The sequence below is a fragment of the Lineus longissimus genome, chromosome 9 (assembly GCF_910592395.1).
Source record: "Lineus longissimus chromosome 9, tnLinLong1.2, whole genome shotgun sequence".
Taxonomy (NCBI): Eukaryota; Metazoa; Nemertea; class Pilidiophora; order Heteronemertea; family Lineidae; genus Lineus; species Lineus longissimus.
In genome coordinates, this window is record NC_088316.1 from 11,613,060 (window position 1) to 11,625,481 (window position 12,422).

Consider the following 12,422-nt stretch of genomic DNA (forward strand, 5'->3'; position numbering starts at 1 on the left):
TTGTGCGCGCTCAAATCAATCACAAATTATTAGTTGATCCGCGCACACAGCGGAATAGGAGAATGCGATAATATCGGCTGAATGCGGCAAGCGGAATGTCGTATTCCAATGCACGCACAAGTCACAGAGGCAACCAATCAAAACCGACATGGTCATATCGCATTAGGATTGTTTCGGTGTTTATTCAAAAACAGCGTATAAGTTCGTGTTGGCGAGTCCAACCTGTACATATTGATTAAAGCTTCCGATGGGATTTGTGAAAGACAGGGTTTTTTTTAGCTCATTGTTGTTGATGAGAGCTTATAATCGTAAAATGGCTCACTGAGAAGTAGTTGGCAGTCTGTCAATTTCTAATTGTGTGCCTCGTTGAGCAGTGATTGCTAATCATATAGCTGTGAAGTAAACTGTGATGTTGATAGTGATATCGACCTCGAAGAGTCATGATGGCAATTCAGCTGCCATGCTGCTGAGCCATTTGACTTTAATTAACCCTTTAATTGTCGCCTGCGTCTCCGACTTGCGACGAGCGTCTATGCGTTATTCACCAGTGACTTTCATTGAAAAGATTGTCTGCTACGCAGTTTTCCGCCTACTGAAAGATGGCGTGCAGGTGATCGTTTTCATGGCAGTTTCAAGGAATCAAACTCTTCTCTCTTTTAAAAACAGGTTATCGGAAAAGGATTTAATTAAACATCGTTAAAAGAATGTTCAGCAGTTAAAGGGTTAAGCCTTCAAGAGCTTTCAGATCAAGCAAGTTGTGCGGCATCATGAGATAGAAGAAGAAATAGTACATGTAGCAGTGGAAATTGCCAACAAATTAGACTTTACATGAGGTCTTGCAGTGTGACCTAAATTTTTAAGGTATTTTAGTTCCTCAAGACAACACCAGATGTCCATAGCTACTCAAATGTTTTATATGGTTTCTCTGGCCGGGGGGGGGGGGGCATCCAAATTGAACAATTCTTTCGGCTGAGAGGGTGGGGTGGGATCTGCCAATCCACATTTTAGGTGACAAATGGTGAAAAATGGTGAAAATCGGCCAAAATTATCTCTCCCTTAAAAAAATTTAGAAAAAAATCCCAATAAGTCCCTACTTATTTCTGCTGTTTTATTGAAACTAGGGGTGAAGACGAAGGTTTTGAAGAAATTTGACGAGTGTTTCTCAATTGTCTTTGTGAGATTTTGGATGGTGAAAATGCCAAAAAATCCCCAAATCCTGGGCACTAAAAGAGTTAACATTGCATGCAGTAATAGCGAGAATTTAAAATCTTCTGAGATGCACTAATGTTCACACAAGAGCCTGTAATGGACTGCTTTCCGACCAGATGGAGAGAATTATTATTTCATGCTGTAAAATTTGACTTAAAAAGTTAATTTCGCCCGGTCAACATCTTAGCCAATTTTACATTTTCAATACCCACAAAAACATACTTTCTCATTTCATGTTCAAAACTCCAGTGCAGATCAGTCAGTTAGATAATAGGGCCGTTTAGACGACAGAAAAAAGGCCCGATGAGATCCGATCGAATCCGAATGCGGTCTAAATTTCCCTGGTGTAAACGAAAACCGATCGGGTCTCATGTGGTCCCTTCGGGTCTTCAAGTGGTCCACCTCTTTTGCTGGTTCCATCGGGGCTATAATCCGGATGCATCGGGATGCATCCGGATCAAATTTGGTCGTCTAAACGCGATCAGGCCTAATGCGGTCTTATCTGGACTAATTTTTTACCTACACGCATGCGTATTGGATACGGCAATACTTCCTTTCATTATAAACACGTGTATTTTCGCGGGAATTAATGTCGTTTTGATTGTCAGTTTTATAGTATTTTCTCTTGGCTTATTTTCATTATTCCAATATGGTGAAGGATAAGTTCACGGACACGGTTGTTTTCGATCTCATACATATTTGGAGCGATCAATCCATTCAGCGGAAGCTAGACAGCAGCTACCATAAGAACGAGCTTGCCTAGTACCATTATAACCCGCATTGTGGCGCTAAATCGGTGACGCCACCGCGACATCCTGTGGATTATTGGTGGAACCAAAAGAAATTAGTCCACATCAGTCCTCATTGCTGTTAGCGTCTAAACGGGTACATTAAAATAAGACCACATCCGGTCTGGAATGGGGTTCGATCGGATCGGATCGGAATGCGGTCTTATGCGGTCTTTTTGGAAAGCGTCTAAACGGCCCTAATATGGTTCCATCCAGACATGAGTTCTTGGGAATTCCACAATAAAGACTTCATGCATTGATACCGACTGAGGTGCAGGTAGTGAAGGGGCAATGTAAAGCTCATGCGAAATTCACTTTAAAAGCGAAATCTGACAATAAGCACAATCGCCCAATATCCCTTAATAAACTTGACCTTTCTCGAACAGATTGCCTCAAGGAATGCAATACCCTGTCTCCCCATAATAAGCCCCAACAACTCCGGCCATACAAGCAGGTGCTACAGCTTACCAAACTAGATAGACGAAAAAATTCCATCAGAGTCTTCGTTTCTATGGCGACACAGATTTTTTTGACTGACTACTACAGATTTGAAACGCTGGTAACATGTTAAGCGATAATTGCTCCTTGTTTTCTCTTGGGGTTTGCTTGATGATTCCGCATGAAAATATTCACTTATCCTTATTGGATAATTACAATGTGTTCTTGGTGACTATTTTTAACCCCTCATAGCTATATTGTAGTACTCCAACAAGTGATTGTTTTTCCTCTGTACCATTTCACGTGCAGAGAAACCTCCCTTGGAGAACACCTCTAATAGTAAGACACCCTCTCTAAGAAGCAAGTTGTACTCTAGAAACTAAGTTACACCCCTTAAATGTATTGCTCCCACTCAAAATTCAGATTTTGTAATGGTTTTCCAAAAGAAGAACCCCTCTTAAAGGCCAACACCATTCAGTAAAAATTTGAAATTTGTTATTGAATTTGAAAATTTCTAATTGCATAAAAACGTGTTAGTTATGAATTTCATCATTACCATTGTGTAGACAGACACACTAATACTGTAAATACCAGGTTTCAGCAAATTTGTATGCATGATAACTGCAATACAGCATTGTGTATAACTGCATTTCTATTCTCCTGAGCCACAAGTCAATATGAATGGCGTACCCCTTTAAATTTCACTGCCACCATGCTAAAAATTCCAACCAATCCGGTTTTCAATGAAGAATTAGCCTTTGTTATCCCTCTTAGAGAAAATTCTAGGGAAAGAAAAAAAATCTCCATACTCACCAATATTAAAGCTATGACTCGATCATCTTCCTTTTCTACCACAGGCGAACATAAGACTGCAAAATACAAGAACAGCAAGAAAGTCAACATCAGAATCAGTTTGTAGACTCAGATTGTAAGGCCTGGTGTGGCTGTACCAAGTCATCAGCCCTGCAATGTTAAAGCCATATTGGTCAATGGGGATGTTCTCATTGCACACTTTCTTTTTGGAGAAGCGTCCAAAACCTCATTGCACAGATCACTAAAACTGAAATAAAAACACAAGGGTAAAAAGTCAGACTTCAAAGTTGTCATGAAAAACTAGCAACTTTTTTACTGTTACTGAAACTGCTAAATTTTATGCAAGCATCTTATTTTCGCAGAAATTTCATAAGTAAAGAAGGAAATTTCGATATCTGCCAAAATCAAATTGTAAAATAATTTGGTTTTTCAGAAATTTGAGCTTGTTGCCAATACTAAGAAGGCCAAAAACATTTTTTAAAGTATGTTACTAACCCTTACGCTGTCTCTCTAAGTCAACTAATTGTCAATTGGAGTCATCTTCTACTAATTTCTACTACTTCATGTACAGTGGAGCCATCTACCAATGGACTGACAGAGAATAACAGAAGGTTGAACTCGAACACCAAGGAAATAATCAAATACTTCGAAGCCGTGATGGAAAAGTCACAACCTTATTGTGCTATTAACACACTTAAAACCATCTCTCCAAGTCAACCGGTTGTCAAAAAGGTGGCGTTGATTGTCATCGCTATCGTCTCAAACAAGTTAAGTACCTCCCGCTCGAAGCTCGAGAGATCGACATGAAAGAAACACTCAGACGAACATGGCAACTTTATCCGGCATCATTGTAGACTTTCCAAGATGAAGATGTCAAGTGTGCTATCTATATCCGGCATTTTAAATGTCTTAAAGCTTTAGTTGAACCTCCCTAAGTGAACACCTTTCCAAGGAACCACTTTTTATCAAGGACGCCACCTGTTTCCTGAAGTTATCTTTAACAGGTGCAGTAGAACCTCCTTTTGCGATAACCTCTGCAAATAGGACACCCACTCTCGCTAGCTAGGATATCACATAACTCCCATATGAACCTCTTATGGGGACATTAGAACCTCCCTAAGTGAACACCTCTCCAAGGAACCACTTTTTATCAAGGACGCCACCTGTTACCTGAAGTTACCTTAAACAGGTGCAGTAGAACCTCCTTTTGCGAAAACCTCTGCAAATGGGACACCTACTCTCGCTAGCTAGGATATCACATCATTCCCATATGAACCTCTTATGGGGACATTAGAACCTCCTTAAGTGAACACCTCTCCAAGGACCCCCTTTTTATCAAAGACACCACCTGTGTCCCGAAGTTATCTTAAACAGGTGAAGTAGAACCACCTTTTGCGAAAATCTCTGCAAATAGGGCACCGACTTTCGCTAACTAGGATATCATATCACTCCTATATTAACCTCTTATGGGGACGTTAGAACCTTCTTTAGGATGCCTCATCTCTTGCACACTAATCTCTTAAAGGGAGAGCAGTAGAACCATTCTTGGTGGACACATCGGAAAAGAGGACACCCCTCTATAAAGGACACCGTCTCTTTCCCATGGTAACCTTTAAAATATACATTAAAACTCCTTTCGTCAAAACACCTCTGCAAAGAGGACACCTTCATTAGCTAGGACATGGTTACTTTCTCACATTAACCTGTTAAAGGCACAGTAGAACCTCCCTTAGTGGACACTTCTCCAAGGTCACCCACTCTAGTTAGGACACCACATCTCTCCCGTTGCAACATAGAACCTCTGTTGGTGGACATCTCACCAAGGAGGACATTCACTCTCTGCCATGTTAATCTTTTAAAGGAAGAGTAGCTCTTTTCTAAAACCCATACAGGTGTATTAGTAGTACATAACGCATTAACACAACCAGGGCTACAGTAGAAAAAGTCAACATGTAATCTAACCTCTTGTAAGACTGACTACCTGACAAGACAGCCTACTACCTTTGCTACTCTGATGGAGCCCTCCAGAAGCACTTGACATCAAAGTGAGTGGTTTGACAACAGACAACATCTCTCAAGATTATATCTTCAGTGATGTCTATATGTGCTTTCGGCACACAAAGATACAACATAGAGGACATAGTATGTCTCATTCATTCACATAATACTTTTAGACCTTTCAAAGAGGATTAGATTGCTCCCCTGAATGAATGAAACTCGTGCACTAAGCTATTTTGGTGTTATCTCAAACAGAATGGATGAGATCACCAAAGGAGATTCGAACCTTCCAACCCCTCCACAAAGAGTGCATGCGTACAATTCTAAAAGCTCAAAGATATATGAACCTTTATAGTGAAGTCTGATTTCGTATGGTGACATTTGCGTTGAAACTGTCAGAGGAGGATGAATGAATCATATGTTCACGAGATATGAATGAAACCCAGGCTACTGGCTGCAAGTCAACAACAACGCCACCAATATTGGTGTGCTCCACAAGTCTGTCAAACACCAGTACGAAGAATTTGGCACTTGTAAATGGTGGAAATGAGTTGCTTTATACAGTTGCCAATGGGCTGTCCATCAAATAGGTTTGAATGTAGTTTCGGTTCCTTAATAGCAAGACAACGTAAAGGCGTCTTTATCAATTCTTGATTGTAGGAAATGGGACAGAAACATTTTCCAAAGAGGCAAAATGAAGTGGACCTATACTTTATTAGAGAAGATTCAGCAGACACTGTACAATGCAAATTCCACTCCCTAGTATAAAAAACGTCCAACCATCCACTCTGTATAGGAATTTCCTTATGAAGGCCCATCACCAAAGTTAGCAACACCCAAATCGATGAACTGGTGATGGGTGACTGGGGAATATGCCACACACCATTCTTCTACCACTCAATAACCAATAAAGAATCGAATCCATTTCCTTAGAGTCTCCACCAGCTTGGGTATTGGCATCTGCCGGCTTCTTTTCTGGAGCAACGTGGCGCCTGGTTGACAGACTGTCGGAAACCTACTCAGTGAAGGGGGCACAAGGCAACGTCAACTGAATACAGTAGTTTACCTACTACAGGGCAAACTAGACATTCTTCTTCTCTGTATACTGATCCCAAATCAAGTCAATAAGGGTTGACCATAGGCAACACCATTTCAGCTCGAACCTGAAATCCCAAAGCAATAAGAACTCCTTTTATATGAAATGAATGCCCACTGAAAATATGGGAGGTTTCTCTCTGGAAAACAAAGAACCGACTCCCACCCTTGAAATTAGCTTTCACTTCGCTTTGAAATATTTCTAATAGCTTCAGGATTTCAATTTCTAGCCAAAATGGTGGTGCCTATGATCAACCCTTAAGTCAAAATGTTTGTTCTACAACTGATCCAAATGAGTTATTCCAGCCTTAGTCCTCTCCTAACAGTAACCAACAACCAGAGTTCATTCTATGCAGGATGATTCTATCTCATCAAACTGTCCACAATGGCTGGCCACCTGTAAATCACATTGACGTCAGCATTGCCACGCATCCCCTCGGCTCCACTGGACCAAATCCCAAGATGAGCATCCAATGTTTTGATTGGTCGTTAACATGATAGCCGGGACTGACTAGCTCTCATGCGTCCGATGATTATTCTATCAAGAGTACAAGCCAAGAACTGATAATTCCCTTCATTCAAGATTTACATAGCTTCAAAATAGAACAGTTAAATGTAACAAAGACGGAACTTGTCCAACATGTAGGTTTATACAGATGCGACATTGCAGTGACCATATTTATTGCCTGCCTGTCTTGTGTGCCGTTACTCTTATGAAAACAACTCTCAATCCTGTGGTCATTCTACGAGATCGGATAGCGGCATCAAAAATAGGATTGGTAAGTTATCAACCCTTGCCTAAGACATGTCACGTCATGTCAAGGCATTGCATTTTTACGTTATTCAAAGAAATTGACATCATCAAAATCATTCTTTAACAAGATTGCAGTATTTCACGAAGGGGCTGAAATATCATCGCTTAGTTTCGACATTTTTGCCTGGCGATTGAAAGGATCAAGACACGCACTGTGACAATAGCATATTAGAATATTAAATGAACCACACTGCTGTCCATAGCAACCCATTCCATTCCATTGACGTCAGTCACACCAGGCATGTCTTGCCGAAAGCATCACTAGCCATCTCCTTATTGTGGACTCATCTCCCTTGATGAGCACATTGTGATTTGCTATAAACTTACTCAGCTGAAGCACGATCGGTTGTAACCTGTTCCATTCTACTGACGTCAGCATCACCTAGTATCAAAAGTGGCATCACCTTCCTGAACTCCCATGATAAGACTTTGAGTGCTGTGATTTGTTCTAAACACTATGATAACTAGATGACTGGCTTTAATGTGTCCCTTGAACATTCTATCAAATCCAACAAGCCTTTCCCTGATGACCTGTTCCCTTTGTGGCTATAGTATCGGGCGGGTCGGATTGTACTGGGGTAACTGGATGACTGGCTTAACGTGTCCCTTGATCATTCTATCAAGTCCAACAAGCCTTCTTCTGATGACCCGTTCTCTTTGTGGCTATAGCATGACATTCCTTTTATTTGTTGCATCATAGCATTGCGGAGTTCGGATTGCACTTGGGAGATGTTTCATAGCAGTAATAGCTAGTCAACTGTGCATAAATGTAGTACCAAGTTGTTCAAAGCAGTGTTTGTCACCAATTCAGCTAATAAGTTGGAGTCTCTTGAGTCCTTATGCAAACTCCATTCACACCAACATGGCTCCAACAGTATCTTAAACACCCCTCTCTGCACTAGCCTTTCTTTCGGTCCAGCTGGTCATTCTCAGATAAGCAATTCTCTTAGAAGAAACAGTGCTTTGTGCAAGTTGAAACATAGTAAACGAAACAGATGACCTTCTCCTGGGAAAAACGGGCAATGGAATCAGGCCAAAATAAGAACAAAACCGAAATAAGAACAAATAGACATAACTAAGTAAATAGTCAGTTAATGGAGTATATTTCCAAAGATATTCTCAAAGGAAATACTTGAAAATGATAGAGTAAACACAAGTCAGTCTGACAGCATCACCATTACCATAGTTACGAGAAAGCAGCAAACATGACTAAACATTATCAAGAATGTTAATAGTAATGAATAAATCCGTCCGCTATTATTTTCATTGGCTATAAATAATCTTAATGTCTTCCTCGGAGCGCCAGCAGTGATATCACCACCACCAGATTGGGTTACGCACCCGATTTAATCAAAAGCGCACAACGGTTTCAGGGACACAGCGGCTGCATGGCTGCTCCCAGTCTTCATCTAACAGGGTGTAGGCTTCCCTCAGGCAGGGCGGTCATACCCAGTGGCCTTCCTGTCTGAGGATATCATGTCGAGGAATTCGTCAAGCAGACGAAATTGGTGAGATGAAAATTGGGTGAGGGAGAGTGTGAGCGGGCGATCGAATTGGCCATTAAGGCAGCGGAAAGCATTCAGATGAAGGGCTTTACTCGTTGTTGCACTGGTCTGATTCCATACTGCAAAGTGGGCTTCAGAACAACAGATTTTCTTACATTTACATTATCACAAGTATTATTAGGATAATAGTGGTCAGTATTCGTATTGCGCTTGTACTCAACTCAGATTTGATTCAACTCACAATTACTTTGCCATATTTTACATTACCCTAGTTGTTGCAATGGTCAGTACATTCCAGTTCAAGCTCAACTCACAATAGTATACAGTCCAGTTGCCTCTCAGTGCCAGGACTCATCATTCATAGCTACATCTGCCTACTTGGTACCCATTCTCTCCTAGGTGGACAGCAGCAAGCTGGGCTAAGTGCCTTGCTCAATGACTCAAAGACGAAATAGCTGTGATCAATCAGAGTGCGAGTATTCAACCACCAACCTCTGATTATGAGCCTGGTGCTCCATCCACTTGGCCACTGACCTCCCCTCTCCTCTTCTCTCCTCTTCTCTCCTCTCCTCTTCTTTCCTCTCCTCTCCTCTCCCCAAAATACTTTTTTCTCTCAGATGTAGCCAAATGGGACATGTTTGAGAAACTATTTGGCATGCTGACATGACAAGAGGGAAGCCTGAGACACATAAGTTGCGGCCTAATACTGGGTGGGAGGGTCACTTGCTTGACAGCCCAAAGCTGGGCAAAAACTGCTTTCACTTCACAACGAGTTTTAACTGTTTCAAAGGAGACACTCAGGCTGGTCAAGTTCTGACAGTCTGATCCGATGCTTGACACCTATTCGCATGAAAGCTCTACTCAAAAGCTCAAAAGCAAAGCCAAAATCCTTCCTCCCTGAAAGAGTAGAAAAGACTTTTCAACTTTGGCATATCACAGAAATGCTCAGTCAAATCTGACATACACGTTGACTGATAAGAGAATTGCTGACAGTTTGACATGGCAAAGTGATGGATACTTGTCGAAGTCAGTATCGATGAACTCCAGTACAAATTTCATTTGCAAGTTTGTTCATATTTTGACAAGTTGAAATGATAAAAGCATCAGAATTTGTTCATCGGCTGATATTTTTATCAACACGTGGACGTGGACGTAAGTTTCTTGATGTTGGGCTAGTAAGCTACATTATGACACAGGCGGGATTATCATTTAAAGCTACGAGCCAACTTTCAAACTGGCTGCTGCAACTGTGAAATTTAAATCAGAAATGACAGGCCAGATTGGTTAGTTTGAGCTGACAACTCAGCTCGGTTTATTGACAGTTGAAAGGAGGTGAAGGTCATAAAACGGATAGAGTGCATCTCTCATTGTCAGAATTGCCAACTCGGCTGCTAGTGGCAAGGCTGTTCTAGTGTCGACTCTCAACCATGTCAACACTTCATGTGATTGGAATTAGGATATTTGCTCCATGAAATCACTTCAGGCCGATTTGATTCGCCAATTGAGCTCGACATAGAGAAACTATTCAACAGGACTGAAAGGTAATTGGGATTCGGGGTGCAGTAATAAGCTGTGAAGCTGTGAGTTTTATTTAGTTTGGGTCTTTTGGTCTAAACAGAATAACACCAAATCAATTGCACCCACTTTAAAACAAGCATTTCTAATGATTGCAAAGTGAGTAATGGCAATGTGAACACCACACCAGTAGCCTACTAGTACTACCACCTGCCTCTGAATTTACTTCATTATCGTAAATTGATGAATTTCATCTCGTCTGGTTTCACGTGTCAGAATCAATCAAGCCACCGGATCATAAGGCGTCGACCCATTCAGAGAAACTGATTACCATATTTCTTCTTGGGATTTAAGACTTAATCAAGGTGATCCGCTACTATTGTCACAATTCAGTCGTGCTGATAGATCGGCTGGTTTTCATTTCTCCAAGGAGTATTATTAAATGTTTAGTTCTGTCACTTCAGGGTGACTCTACCAATCCCATTAAGAAGTGTGGTGAAGGCATTGTGACAGGGAGGTCGAAGGTTTCAGATCTTCAGTGGTGTCACATCAGGGTGACTCTACCAATCCCCTTTAGTAGTGTGGTGAAGGCATTGTGACTGGGAGGTCGAAGGTTTCAGATCTTCAGTGGTGTCACATCAGGGTGACTATACCAATCCTCTTTAGTAGTGTGGTGAAGGCATTGTGACTGGGAGGTCGAAGGTTTCAGATGTTCAGTGGTGTCGCATCAGGGTGACTCTACCAATCCCATTTAGAAGTGTGGTGAAGGCATTGTGACTGGGAGGTCGAAGGTTTCAGATCTTCAGTGGTGTCACATCAGGGTGACTCTACCAATCCCATTAAGAAGTGTGGTGAAGGCATTGTGACTGGGAGGTTGAAGGTTTCAGATCTTCAGTTGTGTCGCATCAGGGTGACTCTACCAATCCCATTTAGTAGTGTGGTGAAGGCATTGTGACTGGGAGGTCGAAGGTATCAGATGTTCAGTGGTGTCGCATCAGGGTGACTCTACCAATCCCCTTTAGTAGTGTGGTGAAGGCATTGTGACTGGGAGGTCGAAGGTTTCAGATGTTCAGTGGTGTCACATCAGGGTGACTCTACCAATCCCCTTTAGTTGTGTGGTGAAGGCATTGTGACTGGGAGGTCGAAGGTTTCAGATGTTCAGTGGTGTCACATCAGGGTGACTCTACCAATTCTCTTTAGTTGTGTGGTGAAGGCATTGTGACTGGGAGGTCGTCAGACCCGTTGGTTGCTTGTTCTGACATGGTTAGTTTGCTGCCAGCTAGTTCTTAATCTTCGATAGAGAGTCCTGTTCTAGAGACGAATGTCAATGTCTCATCTGTTGTCATTTGTCGAGGCCACCGTAAACCTGGTCATGGTTACAGTTCCAAATGGCCCGAACTGATTCAGACAGTTAGACTTGTTTCCAATCAACACACTTACCCCCATCCCAAATTATCAAGCGATGTGACCCAAAACCCATACCAAACTGTCCATTTATTAGTCGAAGCATACATCCTCATAAACTGAATTTATCGTGCTGACCACAGATAAAGGAAGTAGGGGGTTAAACAATATAATTTAGTTGTTATTGATTTACTGAACGATGTCAATGCATCTTACTCTGTCATATGTCATCATCTTTTATCATACACTATCCATCCCAATGGGAAAAATACTCAGCCCTAGTCGGGGCGCTTTGAATGGATATTGGGCATCACGACGAGGCGTGGAGGAGCTCTAGAGTTCCTCATCTAGACTTACCATGAATCAAGTCTCATTCCAATACATTTGGGTATAGTAGTCTGTGCATTAGCATGACCCCATGAGATTCTGAGAGTCAAGGCTATCATAGCCCATACTATGCACCAACAGATGACAAGTTCAGGGTTTAAAAGAAGGGATACCTTTGCATTTCCGCAGATTATGGAAAGTGTTCCTGACGGTATTGACAGATGTTAAAACCCTTTTGCTGTGGGTGACGTGCATAGCACGTCATGTACATTGTCCCATGTCGTGCAGGTGAGGTGCATAGCACGTCATGCCCTTCTAAACTATTTATTCACCAGCACTTAGTCGCAACCTCTCTAAATACGCCAATCACACTCGGGAATAACTAGTTTCATCCAAATAGAGCAACACTTTCAAATAGTTTTAACCATTCAGTAAAAAGTTAGCTCCACTGTTTATTAATGGTATTGACTGTCGCTGGGCGAAAAATGGCTGCCGCAGTGAAAGGGTTAACTTCAA

General features: G+C 41.7%; 1 protein-coding gene across 1 annotated transcript in view; it reads right to left on the bottom strand.

The window, feature by feature from the left end:
* Positions 1-12,422, bottom strand: part of LOC135493975 (cGMP-dependent 3',5'-cyclic phosphodiesterase-like) — a 164,878-nt gene that overhangs the window by 54,878 nt on the left and 97,578 nt on the right. The window contains exon 5 of the mRNA XM_064781682.1: positions 3,249-3,304. Coding sequence (XP_064637752.1) covers positions 3,249-3,304 — 56 coding nt within the window. The remainder of the gene's footprint in view (positions 1-3,248; positions 3,305-12,422) is intronic.